This window comes from Pleurodeles waltl, chromosome 10, assembly GCF_031143425.1.
Source record: "Pleurodeles waltl isolate 20211129_DDA chromosome 10, aPleWal1.hap1.20221129, whole genome shotgun sequence".
NCBI classification, from domain to species: Eukaryota; Metazoa; Chordata; class Amphibia; order Caudata; family Salamandridae; genus Pleurodeles; species Pleurodeles waltl.
In genome coordinates this window covers 675,358,589-675,376,494 of record NC_090449.1, presented here as the reverse complement: position 1 = coordinate 675,376,494, position 17,906 = coordinate 675,358,589, and the positions used below count along the sequence as shown (strand labels likewise).

General features: G+C 40.3%; 1 protein-coding gene across 8 annotated transcripts in view; it reads left to right on the top strand.

The window, feature by feature from the left end:
* The window catches only part of DIP2C (disco interacting protein 2 homolog C), a 1,002,241-nt gene that overhangs the window by 356,350 nt on the left and 627,985 nt on the right, over positions 1 to 17,906 (top strand). For all 8 annotated transcript variants that reach the window (XM_069211176.1, XM_069211178.1, XM_069211177.1 and 5 more), the window contains one exon: positions 11,629 to 11,700. In XM_069211176.1, the coding sequence (XP_069067277.1) occupies positions 11,629 to 11,700 (72 nt within the window). The remainder of the gene's footprint in view (positions 1 to 11,628; positions 11,701 to 17,906) is intronic.

Here is a 17,906-nt window from a genome sequence, read left to right as displayed (position 1 = left end):
CCCGCCCCACACCCCCCAGTCTTGGACCCTTGTTTGGTTTTATAGTGTACTCCCCTTGTCCCCAAACTGTAAGAAATGGAACATAAAACTTTGACAACGTTGTGCCTAAAGAACCAAGGGAGGCAGGGTTTGCCTTCAAACTTACAGGTTTAGAATTGGCCTCAACATGCCAGCTTGCTCTACTGAAATCTGACTTCTAGAATGGTTTCTAAGTCAGAAGATAAACTTTCCACCAGGACTAACTTGTTTTTTCAACTTTTTTTTTTATACCTGTTTTGGTACTTTGCCTTACACATTTTCTTAAGTTGAACCTGTCTGCTCTGTGGCTTACTTACCATGGACTGAGCTCAGGTTTAAATGACTGAAACTAGATCTAACAAGGGTAGTAACATTACTTGTGGTGGGCTAGCATCCACCCCAATTATTAATCCACTTTCCCATACTTTCTTATTGTCATGGATAGCCTACTTTATCATATCCTTGTAGATTCTTCCATGGAAAGGACATTCTTCTGGAGACAGGTTTTGTAGAACTCTTCATCAAACGTTTTGTAGTACTCTGCAACAAAGCCATCAGTTCCTCGATAAGATATAATATGTATTTCCGCTTCTAAAAGTGTGACCAGAGCTTCCAATCATGTCTTATTCCTTTGGATAATGGATAGGATCATGACGTGGTCACAAGGTATTAGGGGTACAGCATCAAGGTTTTTGAAAATGTTATTTTTCCAGGACTAAAATCACTGGATTCTTAAACAATGCTCTGGTATTTGGGAAGTAAGGCACTCTCTGAAAACAACAGGTCTCAAGTCCTTTGAAAGGTTAAAACATTGGCATTCTTGATATTTGCCCTTAATGTGGATCCGCAGAATTGTGCCAGATTTTTGTTCTGCACGTATAAAAATATTGCCTTGTAGACTAGTCCGTGTGTTCCGAGTTGAAATGAATGAAAGTAATGTCAAGTTTCTGTATGATATAATGCAGTGACCTTTTCATGGTATAGCTTGTATAATTTTAGTAACTCTTTGTAGAACTTTTTTATTGATTGTATAAGAACATCAACCTGCAGTGAGTATTGCGGACAGTTCATAACGCAGATCTCGGGCCGTTGGTAAGAAGATGGCTATGATAATAATAATATGGAAAAATTGCATCCTTGCTTACTTCCTTGAATTTCTTAAATCATAGTGGCAAAATAGTTACCCAGTATTTTCATTGAAGTGGAATGACCCAGTTCACGGTACAAATTCCATGTTACTCTCATTGCAACTAAATGGTTTAGACATGTCTCCATGGGTCCCATACTTTATTATATTTTCTAGGGTATCCCCATCCTCATAAACTTACCTGTGCACAGCCATACACCAATCCTCATCAGATTTCTCTTCATCTGTATTTGATGGATCAGCAGCCCCCACAGGTTGTTACGTCTTGCAGCCATTAGCTCTGTGACATCCAGAAGTTTAAGGTGGAGCATTTCAGTAGCTCTTGGCAAAAGATTTGCAGTTAAGCCCGGCTAAATCAGTAGAGTGCCTGTAATAGAACTATCACTCCTTGCTATGCAACTTGTTTCCTTTGTCTGCTAAACGGTGCGATGCTTTTGGTGAAATCGTGACCAAGAATGCTTAAGCATGGGAGTAATCATAGTAATAGCATATAGCACTGTCCGCTCATAAGGGGCAGCAGTGGCGTATTAGGTACACACGCAACTCTGTTCCACGTGGTCAGACACACTCACACAAGTCAGCATGCACACTCACGCCCATTCACAAGAAGACACACCTACACTCAACAAGCACATACACATGCATACACCCCTTAAGAGTGCACATAGACACACACACCACACATACATGTGTTCAGCATTCATTAAGGACTTTCCTGACATTGGGGTGGGTGTTAGTCTTGGTTGTTTCCTGCAGGCTTCGAGTAAGGAAGGAATGGACGAAAGATCCTGCTGCCTCTTCTCTTTGGCTGACCTTGTCTTGAGTAAGCCATTACGAGGAGGACCTTCCTTTCCTTGTCACAGACTGGGATGGGGTCAGTGAGCTTTGCTGACCCCATCTTAGTGTTGAGCGTCACTGATGGACAGTCGGGCCTGCGCACTTCAGGGTTTAAAACTGAAGCTACCATGTCCGATTACATCAGTGATGCTCTGCCTTGTTATGAGGCGGAGGTTCACAGAAGTCTTTGCAAGGTGGGGCGATCACGCCCTCTGGGCTGTGAAAACTTAAGCCTGGCAAATTTTGGCTCAGGCAGCCAGGCGCCTGCTCAAGCGGATTGCCTGGCTGCCTCACCCAAACATGGAGAATCTGCCAGGCTGACCTTTGCTCTGCCTGCGACACTCTTCATGCATTGGAAAAAGGTGGAGAGGCGGGGCTTAGTATAGTAGTAGCATAGACTAAGCCATGTATGCTGCAGGTTGATCGTATGCACATATTTTGAATAATGTTAGTATTTACCGTTTGTTAGTTGGTGCGGAGCTTTCCTGGAGTTGTTGCACTTTCTAAAATGAGCGGCAACTTTGTGCATCGTCGAGCGTCGTACTGGGAAGAGCTGACTGCATCATCAGAGGAAAAGAGGACGAGTCACGGAGGTGCAGCCAGGGTAGTTTTTATTTGAGTCTCAGACGCCAGGTGAAGGCTTTGAAAGGGACACAGGAGTGAGTATACGAGGTTAGGTGCACAAGTATCGGCAGAGAAGCCATTTCACGTTGGTTTTGGGAGACTTATGTGTAAAAAAGAATTGTATTATGCGGTTTATGATTATACAGTGATATCCTCTTTCACTCAGACTCGTGGATCATTCGAGTCATTGAAACTCCCAGACCCAGGAAGGAATTTGCACGTTTGAAATACCTTATTTGACGGTTAAGGGTGTTGTGTAGCCAGATCTTGCTAAAGCTGCTCCCTGTTAACTTGCAGGAAAGGTCATGGGGCCTGCTAATCCGTTGATGCTTTACAGCGTTATCTTGTTAAAGTGAACAGGTTTACCTGGCTGCAGGGAAGAAAAACCCCGGAAGGCATTGTATCCACATTTTAAAAAACTGATTATAAACCGGAAAATAAGCAGAGTGATAATGATATTTCAGTGGCAAAGAAATCCAACAGCCGTCCTTCCAACTACTACCTGTACTTAAATTATACTTATACATATACATGAAACACAGTCAAGGAAAATGTGAAACACATATAATCAAACATACACAAAGTAACAGTGCAAATCATATAGACGCAACAACATAAATAGCCTGTTGTCAGAATTGTTCTAGTTAAATAAGTTATTAATTCTTTTGCTGCTGAGACGTGATCTACTTGTAGTCCTCACCAGTCAAAATACTCATTTTCTGTTGTAGCGCCTTTATATTCTCTCTGGTCATCATTTATATCCCCTCTGGCTCTTATTTATATCCCATTTGGCCCTTAGTCATAGTCCCTCTGGCCCGTATTCCTATTCCCCCTGGTCCTTATTCTTAGCTCCTCTGGCCCTAGTGCACTAAAAGTGCTAAACACGGACCGTGATCTCTCGCTCTGTGGCTTTTTCAGTGATGACAAGCATCCGAGGAGGCTGTTTCATTGAATATAATTAGGGTTCCCTGTATTATGGTTTTATTTTTTTAATCAATTTTGTCTATACTTATGCATATTTATTTTTTGGTCATTTTATCTGTATTCATCCATATTTTTTCACAAGCAATAGAAGATGCAGCTAGTATTTTCTCACATGTACTTAAATAGACAGTGCACACAGCTGGTATTGGTTTAGATATATTTATATGTACGCCAAATTAGGTAAAAACAATATATTTATTTGAAAATCTTACCTTTGTAGTACAACAGATGTGCAATTCAAGAGACTTTGAGGACATTGAGGTTCTTTCTGGTTTGGTATGGAAATTAAGGCTACTGAAAACCTGTTCAGTATTTGCTGATGATACTGGAATGACCATAAGAGCCAACAAAAGATTACACAGTGTTGAACATTCTTACTTCTGAGAATGCCAGTATGTCATTGCACTGATCTATTTTGTGGAATAGTGTGCGTTAAATATTTGTTGAATTCTTCTTCAGCAACATTCATTATGGCATCAGAACTTCCAACCAACATGAATAAATCTTTGTATTCATTAAAATCCTGAGTAAACTGAATTTATTTGGTCACATGGGTTTCTTCTGACTCCAGCTTCCTCTGAACGTTGGTGATACCAGTGAGAGTTTGAACAATGACATGTAACTTCACATAGATTGGTGGTTTGCATAGTTGGGTTCAATGTTGGATCCAGTGGCTTCTTCATTGTTTACAAAAGCAAGGAAGCAGTGTCATATTTCCACAACAACCGCCCTTGGTTATTTCATTCTCCTGTTGACTTGTCCTTGAGAATAAATGCGTTTTGAGTTTTATGCATACGTAAATACTGCTCCAACCTTTATTACAAAATCATACATGTCCTGATTCTCAGGCTGAGACAAAGCATAGGAAACTCCAGCCTGGATAAGATGATGTGGATCTTTTTCGTGAGTGAAATTAACCCTCTGAACAGTGGGAAAATCATGTACTGCCTTTTTCATGTAGGATGCAGAATCGGAACATATAGCAACGAGGTCATGCCATGATTTAGCAAACTTCTGAAGCTCATTATTTACAATTAAGGCAATTTTAGCAGAAATTACTCATCAGATATAGTGATGTCAACTGAGGCTGATTGACGACCCTTTACTTCATTATCAGTGTAATTTGTGATCAATGTTCCAATTGCTGGCTCACCATGCACCTCTGTGGTTTAGTCAATTGTTATAGAGAAAGGGACATTTGCTACAGCCTGAAGTATGTTTCGAAGCTGTGCTTCAAACACTTCAGGAAGATATTTCTCATATATTTGGCTGGATCTGTACATTGTCCTTGTTGGGGGGCAGAGTTGACCAATCAGGTCTCCAATGGCATATCAGTCTGGTGCAGTGGACCACCACTTTCACACAGAACTTCACAACCTTGTGTGAGGTATCCGCAGCCTCTTTAATATTTTGGCGTGCAGGGGTTGTGCATTGCTCTGTGGTCATTTTCTTAGTATCGGCCTCATTGAGTCGAAAAGAAAGTCTCGCCTGGGTTTTTCTCCTCAGGCCTGCTTTGATATTGTCTGCTGCCCTTTGTTCAATGTCAACAGTTGTTTGAACATGATTGGCTCAGAGAAACTAGTGAAAGCAGGATCGAGGTTATGGGGGCAGGTCAGAAATTAATGCAATACTCTCACTGGAAGAAAATTATTTTGAGCTACTGGAGGGGCATGACGAGGCAACCCTGGCTGGAGCATGGCAGCGCGGCTCAGTTTGTCTGTATTTTTCTATTTCCAAATACAGTCAAATGAAAATTACTTTTTCATCTGTATTTATGTTTAAAAATCTGTTTAAGTGGAAAACCGGGAGCCCTAAATATAATCAGAATAGGAAAAGGGGAGGGGCCTAGCTCTCGAAAGTTCTTTTGACTCTATTTTGACCAACAGTTTCTGGCGTTTAAAAGATATGAAATAAGTTTGAACTGATTTGTTGACATACTTTGTGTAGACTTCAAGAAATGGAAAACCTGGTATGAGGCTAAACATTCTTTATGCACCATGCATGTGGCAGTGAAACAAAGCCGTACATTTAATAACCATGGCTCCCTGAAGTAGCCTAAAGGTGGCATGTTCGTGCAGTATAAAGCATAAAAATAAATGAGTATTGGCAATGCTACAAGATTTCGCATTGACAAGCAGTTGTGATGATTACTTTTTTGTAAAAATTGTGATTACAATCATATGTCATAAAAATAATAAAAAGAAAACATGCCGTCACTTAAGTATAGCATATATATATTCCCCCACCAACCCTAGTATTGAAGTGAGAAGATATGGAAATGGTATTTTGAGAAATGATGTCCCTTACAATAAAAGGGATCCAGTGACTGAACCAAGCAGACCCACTGTTTCATGCAGTATGGGGTGGTGGGTGGAAGCAATTAAAAAGACCAGTGGATGAAGAGAGCTGACCCAAAGTGTATAGAACATATTTTATATTTATCATTTTGTTCAATTAGTTGAAGTGGTCTCTATACATTCCAGTGTTGCTACCCAATGTTTCTCTGGAGCTCCTGAAAGATGAATGAATAATGCTACTGAGAAAACCTGTGATTGTTTGGTCTTCTGCATAGAAATTACGACCAGGTTTACATTTTGCCCATTTTTTACTGTGACAAATATCTTTAATAAGCTGCTGTGTGGCCTAAAACATGTAAGCTATAAATCTGTGCTTAGCGTAGTTTGCCACCCATCTGGTATTTTGCTTCTTTCTGTTATTGCATCCAAATATATAACACAACAACTGAAATTACACATAAAACAAGCCAGGACTATTGGCTTTGTCAGTGGTTGTTAGTTGCCTAAGATAAATAAGTACCACAATGGCTTTATTGTATATAATATTGAAAATGCTTCTGAAATGATGAGCAGTGAAGGGTAGTACTGGTGCTGAGTTACAAAAAAAAAAAAAAAATTCATCCTAAGGGTGAGGTCAATAATGGAGAGCCTGATAGGGACCTGTCTTAGCACCTGATTTTTCGAACTGCTGGTGCTGAGCACCGGCAGGACCTGCCCCACTTAAAGGCCTGATTACAATCAGCACTTTCTTTACTTCACCACTTCCAGCTCATGACTACCGATTAGGGCCTCTAAATGGCTATGATATTGTGACGTATTCTTTTGTGGATTCTTAAGGTTTTGTATTAATCCTGTTGTCTTTGCATCAACAACTACGCTCCTGGGAATACCCATTGCTATCCCAGATGGGTTCGTTGCTTTACTAGTAAAGGGTGTGTTAGCTCCACTCCATGGTGGGAGTTTCTCAAATGCCATTTTTGAGCTGGCCTTTAATGTCTTTTATTTTTACTAAACATATATTTTCCTTTAAACACGTTTCCCTTGTAGCGTTCCTTTTCTTTTTCTTCGCTATGTCGGTTGCTGTGTCTAAATGCACAGTGCTCATTGCTGCAGACGTGCAAGCAAGACATTGTTAAATATTTAGTGTGAAACCACCCAAACATACCCTACACACTCCCTAGGCTTGGGCAAGCAAGGATCATAGATGCAGGCATACTTTGATAGTGACAATCCACTGGCATACAATTTACTGGCAATAACCTAAAGAGTTTGTTACATTATGGCTTACAAGCAGCAATAACTACATTTTGCAGATCGTTGCAAATGATGTTGAAAAGAGGTGCTTCTCCATCATGGGACTCGCAAGCAGTTGCACTAATGCGTGAGTGAAAAGCAATGCGTGGTTACCAGTTGACTTAAGCTTGTAGTAATATTTGCAAGAGGCAGTAGTCCACCGGGAAAAAAACTGCCTTAGGTTGCTTTGGTTTCTATGTTATGCAAAAGACTATCTTTAATGTCACTGGTTGGCATGCAGTGCATTCTTGTTAAAAATTCAAGAGGTGGCCACATACCACTTGCCCCACTGCCCACAGCTTATGGAACTGGTCGCAAAACTCAAGTTCTTGTAGTGCTATGCCACAACACCGCCCATGTTCTTCAAATAATTAAGTTTCTACATGTGTCGTCTGATCAATCCACAATCACAGGGAATGGACTGAAAAAATTGACATGCACAGCCTTCATCTGTAAAAAATCAAAGCATTTATCTGCATCCTGTGTTTTAGCTCAGATGCCTCATAGCACGGCGTGTCGATTTCCGTGCCACTGTCCTTAAATGTTCAGCGGCCAAGGCAGTTAATGTTTCACACTGTGCCTAGTCTATTAACTTCGGCTTCTCCAAGGAACTAAAACGGGCTCTTGTTGGCTGTACAAGAGAACAGAATTAGTAGGTCAGTTCCTACTACTGTTGTAATGCCATTGGTTGAGGTTGTTTTAAATCGTGTCTGTTCCTTGACTGAGTCAAGCCTCAACACGACTACATGCAGGGTCCATCTGTCACCGCCTGCTGCACAGACCACTTCTAATGTCTGCCATCAGTAAAGTTGTTAATTACCCCTCCTAGGCTTCGACCATACCTAATCTCCAGGATATTGCATTAATCCTCTTTAGATGAAGGAGGCTGTCATTCTGCTTGCTATAAACAAGTGGTTCAGCCCAGCAGAAGGTTAGTGTGTTTGCTCTGACATACATAACATGATAAAGGACTAGAATATGACTTGAACATTAGATGGCCTTGAAAGTGACCTTATATGGACTATTGAGCTAAATCACTCTTAATAGTATTAGAAAACATACCGTAATCACAGCTGTGTTGTTCAACGAATTTCGAACAGCACTTACTATGGTACAATAAAATACATAAATTAACACACTTGTAAAACGAACAAAAATCACAGGTTCTTATTGAACGTTTCCAGTTGCAAGTCCATTCTTTGCACGTCACATGATAATATACTGAGAAATCTCCTTTGTTTCTCAAGTAAGTGGTTACTTGGAATACCAACAGCAGACAAAACTGTGAGTGTAAAAAACGATCATCCATCAGCACTTTACTTCAAAAATAACATTAATAAAATAGATATCCCAAATCAGTTGACTAATTTGAGATTGTTGCAAAACAATACGAAAATAAACCAAATACAGTGTCAAGAGACAGGTCTGTGAAAATCCCAGAAACATTAGGTGCACCCACAACGATTGTGAAATGGCTACAGGACCGTTTAGAAATAACTGTGTTATGTAAATGTACTTAACTTAACCAACTTTTAGCCATTCCCTGTCGCAGAGTACCCAATTTGAGAGCACCTGTTGGAGCTGAACTAAAACAAGCTACCCTAAAGGAGTCTGCTGTCGTGACTCTGTAAGGTATAGATTACGGGAATACTTTAGACACAATTTTCAAGCCACCAGTATGTTACTAGGAAGAACCTCTGGTAGACGTTAACCGTTCCTGTGTTTGTCATCTTGTGTCATTTATACTAATATTTACCAACACCAAAGCTGTGGGAAACAATATGTAGACCAAAAACTATTTAGAATATCGATCTGGTCATTTTTATGTTTGCATTTCTTGAGGTCTTTTAGTAGGTCTGCAAATGTTAGACTGTGGCAAACGTTCTTCCAAATGTGGTAAATACATATTTAACTGAGAAAAACAAAAGAGCGATGAGTCAAATGTTTGAATTAATTTGAACCTTTGGCAGTCACTCTGGGACTCATTCCAGGCCCCTGTTTGCTTACTCAGTGAGCCACTATAGACCAGAATCAACCAAACGAAAATCCGCCATTGTCTTGTTGTAAATGGAGCATTCCAGGCAAATCTGCAGCGCTGCACTGAAGGTACCATAGGAAGTTGCCATAGTGCACCACTACTAACAGCTTCTACAGGGCCCCAGATGACGTCAAAGGGGAGAAGGATCGCAAATAGCCTCCAGGGAAGTGGTTTTCAAACTTTTTAATGCCCGACCCCCCAGATGGAAAAAAAAAAATCCCCCCCCCCCCCCCCCCCCCCCCCCGATATTTTTTCACAATTATTAAACTAAATTGACAATTTTAAATATGTCTACACTTATTTAAACGTTGCAGGTAAGTTCTGTTACTGTTTTAAAAACGCAATGAATTCTTTTTCTGCTTAAAACGAAGCACTGTTATCTGCATAATAAAACTTTGAGCCAGAGCTTGGCTCCCCAGGGATCACTTGAGGCCCCACTAAGGAGCCTACCCCCCAGTTTGAAGACCCCTGCTCTAGGGGTGCTAGATTGTAACAGAAACTGACCACCTTGTGATTGAAAGGGAGTCTCTGAATGGCTTAACATTGTGCGAGTTGGGCAGTAGAAGGTTATTCCTATTGAAAGGTACTCGGCGCCTGTTCTTGATAAATAACAATAAAAGGGTTAGTTAATTATTTTCGGATTATTTTTAATGCAGCCTCAACTGTTGGCTCTAAACCGTATAGAGAATCAAAATACCCTTCCTAAGCAACCACTTCCATAACACGAGGGGAAACGGTTGACAAATGTTTACTCTACTGCCCATCAGTAATGTATATGGTAGTTTTTGTAGCAAGGCAAAATATCTCAAACCTGTCTGGGACAATTGCTTAAAAGAATACTTGAGTGACATGACATCACTGTAGGAAAATATTTTAAGAAAAATATGGTGGATTTTTCCAGTGAGTCTGGGTATTATCCTGGAGAGAGATGAATTGTGTATCTGGTAATTCATGTGTATCAAGGGTTATGCGGTTAACCGGTCCATAACACGCTTGCTTGAACTTGATGTAAAGCTGCCACCGATAAACACTTATCTTCCAAAGGTTGAAAAGGTTTTTTGCTTGCAGTTTTTTGTTACTGCGGTGTTTTGTTCGGCGTCGGGGAGCCTAGGCTCGGAGGCGGGGAATGCAGAGTCGAGATGACAGTGTGTGCATTAAGGACATAGGCGCAGAAAATACAATTGGCGCTGGTGACAAGTGGCTATTGTTACTATGCCTGTAGAAAGTGATTTTGCTTTCTTATACATTTAAAGAAAAATACATTTTTCGAGACCGAAAACAACCTACGATGTTTATATTCTGAAATGTTCAAAGAAATCCCAAACATGTGGACAATACAGATGTGTAGGAGAGCTCCAACTGTTGGTAGGTGTAGAGGGGGAACATCTCAGTTGTATAATTCTTATCAGAACGTTGTACTGTTCCTGTCAGATCACATATGGCCGCATTGCGTTATTCCACGTTATTTTCACATAATCCCTGCCACCCAGTCCCGGATTAAGGTTCTGAGGACGACTTTATAAAAAGGTTTTGGGAAGCGGCTATGGGCTTCCGGTAGACCATATGCTTCTGAAGGATTATACCTATGGAACCACCTGGCACCGCCGCTAAAACCCGGCCAAGTGATGTGCATGAACGACATAAACGTTTGCGATGAGGGTAGATTGTGTTCAACACCCTGGGCTTCGAAGCCATGTCAGAGTGCATAACACGGTGAGAGGAAGACGATGCACTTTACCGTATTGAACTCCGGTGTGTGTGAACACCTGGCTGACTCTCTACACAGATGCACACCTGTCATGAAAAACACACTATTACACAACATATTATTTCACTAAGATGCGGTACTTTTTTATTTCTGTGAAGCAGATCAGTTATTTTATTTTTGTTTACTAACGACGCTTAAAAAATGATGTTCTAAGTTTTTTGTATTATTTCTTGGTCTGGCAGCATCTCCCAGTGTTCCTTCTTCTGATAGACGGAGAGAATTAGTAAAGTCCCCTGTTTGCCTGGTGCCTGTCCGGAGTAGTACCCACAAAGATGCAAGCCCTAATAGATAATTCTTCTTGACATCCATCGCGCGCAAGCTTTCTATATAATCCACTGTTAATTAACTTAACGAACGCCCAGTTATTTGTGCAAGTCGCGTTTTGTCAGTGTATCGGGAAAGGATCTTTTGAAATTCATCAGATGGGGTGCCTAGCTTCTAGCCGCTGTCCGTTGTTCGGTTGTGGGGTGGGGTGGAGTGAACTGGTGTGGACCGTTCGTTTCTTCATTTATATATTGTGTTAACGACCTGACGCCAGTTCATGGCACCGGCGACTATTAAGCAAACGAAATGCTTTTACTTAAAGCGTTTTATTGATTGGCGTTTTTTGGTTTTTCGACAGGTGACATCACGCAGAAAGGCTATGAAAAGAAAAGATCGAAATTAATTGGAGCCTATTTACCCCAGCCACCAGGTATTTATATATTTTTTGTCGTCTTGTGGGGGACGCAATGGGGGCTTCTCTCTACTTAAGACTCTACTTTTCAGGGTTGCCTTTGTTCGAAAGATACCAGATTAAACTCGTAGCTGAAGTAACTCAGCGACTAAGATGGCGCATTGATTTTCTACTTTCAGGCCATTCATACATAAGTATGCCTGGTATTGATTGATGGGACGGGGCCCGCGCCTTCCTGTAAACCGAGCTATTTTTATATTTGATAAGCCATGTGGTAATTGGAAACGAGACGCTGCTTGCCTCTCTATCGCTGGCCGCCTGGGCACTTGACTTCATTATGTAATTCTGATGTGTACGCTTCTCATACACCAGGCACTGTAGGATATATTTAGTGTCACATTGTCTCCTGCCACAAAGACGCAAATTAACAGTTTTGAAGACAAGTTTATTAGAATCCCAATAGCTTTACAATAAAGCAGACACAGACCAACTCAATCTGTACATAAATATTTACATGATAGAATTTCAAACTACCACCGTGGGTAGGACTAAGCCATTTATATTTACACCCCCCCGGCCCCCCCCCATCTTTTCTTTAAGAAGCATACATCTCCGGGCGTTTGTGTGTTTTTTTCACAGTTCTTTTTAGTGTGAACCATACAAAGTCAACTATGAGATGTCTGTAGGACATAGATACTCTCAAACAATTTCCCTGGGGCCACACGTTATAGTCTGTGGTGAGGCCGAGGGCTGCGTGGGTGCTAGCGGGATGGGAGTGGGGCTTTGTGGGAGGGTAAATGGTGCAGGATCCTTTTTGTTTCTCTTCCTTTACTCCAGTTAGCTTGTAAATAAAAGCTTCTTCATTTATTTAATATATTTCTAAATGTTAGTGCCCGCTGCAATAAACAGCAGCCCGGTGCTGCTGCTAATCCGGGGGCTGCATGTAAATGAAGGTTAGGAAGGCCGCTGGCTGCCACTGGGCAGTGAGTATCACTGCTATAGGACATACTTACAATTACATTCTGTGACCTCCTTATCAGGTAGCATGCCTGATGTTGTAACCCAGTTAGTATTGGTGGTCTTGACTAGCTATTACAGTAAGGACCAACATGGATAGGTGGAGTTACACTCTTGTTTTGAAACAAACAAGGTTTTGGGTGAGGGTAAAGTGTGGGTTCTCCAGAATCCGGCTACTTTTGCTTCACAGTGTTGTTAATAACTGTTTGGTAACAATCTTCTTTTTATCATAGGTTAATGGATTATCCTGTGTGCCAAGTTAGACCATCTTAAAAATATATTTGGATTCTGCTGAGAACTTGTGTATTGGCAATCTGGTGTGATGTGGACTGATGGGGTTGCCTTGTTGACTGGAAGAGGGGTCCTTAATCATTGCTATGAGCAGGATCATACCAGTTTGGTTATTTGGATAGTCTTTTAGGGTTTATCATATTGTATTCTGGACTCTGGAATACATTGTCAACGTCTGTGGCTGATATGCATTTGTTTAAAAAAAAAAAATTAGACTCTGTGGGTATTGTGTTTGGAGTCTTTTTAAGAACTCTCCACTAGTCGATTTGGGATTCCATTAAATTTTGTACTGGAATGGTCTGTATATGGCCTTGCTTGTAAAGATACATATAAAATTAATTTGTGTGAGCAGCGTGGAGAATTTGTGAAGTTAGCTTCAGCTGAACAAGATATTTGTTAGAGAAGAAGTTTTTATTGCAGGATGTTTTTTCAAAAATATTTTTTGTAGAAGTTTATTGTATAGAGAAGGTTCTGGGAGTTCCTTCTTTTAAAAGTTTGCTAGATTTCTAAGGTTGTAGAGTTCTGAGAAAAAATGTGTGAAGTTAGCAGAGATCAAGTGTGCTGACTACATACCACTTAGAACTAAGGACTCTCTTTGGAAATACAGTTATCTTCTTTGGAACTGGAATCTGTTAACTCCGGTTCAAAGTTCAGTCAAGATGAGATTGTGTTTTATAGGATATTCAGAAAGTAAAGCCTGTTTTGAGACACTGCCCTATTGCTAGCTGATGGCTATTTTGAAAGTTTCTGTTGAATTTTCAAACATGAGGTTTAAAATAGTTTAGTGCATGTCTTAAGTAGCTAGAATTTAGCCAAAGAAAGTTATGTGAAAATAAAATTACCATTACAGGTCTAGGATGACACTCTAAGTTGTTGCTGAAATGTTTGCAAATTGGCTCGTTTCATGAATACTACATCTTCAATATTTCGAAACAAATAAGAGACTTGTGCATACCCACTTGACCAAGATATAGGCATCCTGATTTCTCCACTAGAATTTCTTGTCTTCAGCGAGAGGCACCTTAAAGGGCCTGGTGCTATCATCTGTATTGAATGCGTTTTTTATTACCATTTATTTTCTTTCTGAATATGAGGTAGGTTTAATTAAGTGCCCTTATTTCATGTTCAGCAACATTTGTTTCTTTATTGTCACTTTATTTATTTACTATTTAGCTAACACAAGGTCTAGCTGTGCACCTGTCAGCATCGCCCTGTTTCCTCTCTTCTTCCCTCTGTCGGATGTTAGGTGGTCGGGAGTGTAAGGAGACAGGCACACATTTTGCAGTCTTTGCATTGGGGGAATTTTCCTTTAGCTATGGTGATTTTCTGCCTTTTTCTGTGGAGCTATCTTGCTGGTCTCCTATAGAATGGTTAGGCAGCCTCTTAATTTCAGAGTAGTACCTGGGGGTCAGGACTTTGTTTCAGACCAGATTTTCTAAAGAAACCTTGTAAGAGAGCTACTAAGCACCGGACTGGAAGCTCACTGCCGTGTGCTGCAATTTTGCACAGCACTTTCTCACCTTTAACCAATTCTTCCCTTCCTTCATGGAATTTTGATACTATCTATTCTTGGTCCTGGAAGGAAACAGCGGCATCATCACGACAAGCTCTGGCCATTGCATCCCCTTTTGCTCTATAGTAGTGACCACTTCCACTGATAGCGAGAATGGTTTGTACGCATGGTGTGTTTCACCTGGAATTGGTTCCTTCCCAGACAGCCAAATAGGTTTTGTTGTGGTCACCACTTGATGGGTGAGTGACCTCATGTTCTGCTTACTGAGTTTAACTGAATGCCATTAACCAAACTGTTAGATGTTCTTTGCTACACTTGGAAAAATTACTTTACGTTGCTACAAAGTGTGACAAAGTTTATAACAAAGTAAAGCACTTTGCTGAGTATTTGCCAAGGCATTGGATATTCAATTATTGAACTCAGACAATAGTAATAACAAACTTCCAATATCCCAGACCAGTCCCAAAGCCATTTATCATTCAGAACAGTCTGTTATTGACCAATTGGGCATTAAGGCTTTAGACATTGACTCTTCAGCTTCTACTGCACATTTGTGTATGTCAGATTCACTTTTGAAACTGTAAACAAAAAGATGTCTGGGCCTACACGAAAACATTCAATATTCGGCAACTTCTTGTAGAAGTAGTTGAATTGTTGCATTTGGACACCTGGGTGCCACTCAGATGTTTAAGTTTATTCTCAAGAATAAAGATTCCAGGCACAAAGGCTGTCAGGCAGGAATGTTTGCTGGCGCCCCTTTAGTTTGTACTTGGCAGATGTGGGCACTATACTCCACCTAATTAGCAACCAATGGCAGAAATTAGGAAAGCTCTCTTTTCCAGCATTGTGGTATGCAGACTAAATGGACACCTTTCTTTCCCTCAAAACTTTTTTTAGTATTTTGTGCTGCATACAAACTCAGAAGCATCCTACGAATTAAAAAAAAAAAAAAAACGCAGAAAAAATGAGGTGCCAATTCGCCTTAATAATTATTTCTCACATAAGAAGCATATATAAAAGGATGCATTCCTTTTTTTACTAGGAACATAGTGAGAATGCAGGACAACTTTTATACAATAGCTATGTATTCCTAAAAAGATGATCAACAATACTAAATAAACCAAATGCATGGCTTTTTCTCAGGATAGAGAGGAGATTTGGAAGTTAATGCCTTAGAATTAGTATCTCAATATAGATACTTGAGAGTGCCGTTTGGTGGCGAATTCACTTGGTGGCCACATCTGGGTATGCTTTTGAATAACGTGGATTTAATCAGGAAAGCATTTACCGTTCAAAAATATTGTAGACTTTCTGCAGCTGCTACAAACTGCATTTCAAGCTAAAATATCACATCTAATTTATTTAATTTTGGAAGATTCTTCTGGAACTGAATCCTGGATCCTCATAAGTCCAAACTCATGCAAGATGTTCGAACCAAATTTGGTGTAAAGTCTGTTAAGGCCTCGGTGTTGCAAGTTATGTTTTAAATCTGTTTTCCAGGTCTTCATTCTTTTTTTTTAATAAATGTTTAATGTTTTACATGAGCCAGATCCATTCTTGGTTTTTCTTCAACAAATATTAACTTTCCCTTTGCCCTTTGTATTTGTTGAGTTCAAGTTTCTAGATTTTGATCCAGGCACTCCAGTTGTTCCTAAATGCTTTGCGTCTTATCAGAGTAATGAGATTAATTCTATGAAATCACTCAAGTATTTGTTTGAGAGTTTTTTGATTCTTAATTTTCCTTTCCTCCTTATTTCCATCTATCCATTTTCCCCTGCCACAGGCTTAAAAGTATTCTTAGAGGATGTTTGTCCTGAAGATATCTGAGGAAATTCCAGCTTTGATTCAGTTTCAGACCTAATAGAGATTTAAAGCTATGTTGAGTAACACTCAAAGTCAGGGCTTATCCTTGGTGTGACCGTTCATATGAGATTTATTGCTAAATTTCTGGTTCTTATATTTTCTATCACTTCTTTCTTGGTTTCCCCTTAAAGGTTAATATTGTTGCTCTTTAAACACTTGGAAGCAGCAGGAGAACAGTAGTTTATTCATGGCCTGATATTGCAGGGATGCCTTCCTTGGCACTTAAGAAATGCACTAGATTTCAAAAGTTCAACAGAGATTTGCTCTTTTATATTATTTTTTTGATACCACTCTTTTTCACTGCTTGTGAATTTATGAAGGCCTCCAATGGCTTATATCATGGATTTCTCCTCTTTGTTGATTTTATGATTGCTGACAATTGAAGCTAAGTCACAGTTTTTTTCTATGTTCTAATAACTTCCTTGTTGCGGGGGTGAGGGGGAGGAGAGGATATGGCTTTTTCCTTCCAGGGCCTCTGTGCTTAGTCCATCGTTTGATCAAGTCTTTATCACCCTAGTCTTTGTGCCTGGATAGTTTTGAGGTGTTTAGTTGCTTATCCAGTATGTTTTTTTGAGATTGTTTTTGCAGTGGTGTGTCTGCTTTATAAATAGGGAGGTAAGGGGATATCTCAAAGTTCTTTAAGGCATTTTAAACTTTCCGAGCAGAAGCTTCCACTGATTAGGGAATTTAGTGTGTTATCTTTAAGCTACCAGAATTCTATTTTTGCTAACTGAAAGCATCCCCGTCCCCTTCTGGGTTGGGGATTTAGTAGTCTTAGTTCTGCCTCTTGGCATGTTTTGTTTGGGCTAGTGTTCCTTTCTTGAGTTGGTATTGACAGAGGGAGTAGATTTTGATGTTCACTGCCAGCTGACTAAGCAATTTTCTGTCTATTTCAGCTTGTACTTTCTGGATGCATCCATCTTCTGCCTCTTATTATATTATGTCCTTAGTTTCTGACATTAACGTTTTGCAATCCCCACAAACAAAACTTTGTTGTGTGAATTTCCTTCCTGCGTTCTTGCGTTCTTGCTCCAGTGTGACATAGTCGGCCTCCCTTTTTAACCCTTTATCTGTGTCTAATGTCTTCTCTGATGTACAGAGCTCGGTCGTGCAACTTAAATTTGTTCTGGCCCACTTGTTGATTCAAGCGAACATCTAATACATATGCTTCTACTGCCTTACTTTGATTGAGTGTATCGCTTGCCTGAATTTTCACTGAGGAGGCCTGAGAAGTATTTGGTCGCTCAACGTGTTTCACTTTACTTCAGAATTAATCTGCTCCAGCCTCTTGCTGAGGACCTCGGCTGCTCTCTTTTCTTCAGCACGTGTCTTCAGCATTGATGTGAGTGGGGTGGGCAGGCTGGCTAGCTCCTTCTTCCCTTTTGCCGCTGGCAAAGGTTCTACCAGCTGCTGTGATTTCACCATCTTCCTTCCCAGATCTTCCCTGCTGACACCAAAGAGAACCTACCAGCAAATTCCATGGGCTGCCCAGATTAAGTAGCTCTTACAGGGGTTGGGAGGTTGGTAAATCACAAATTCA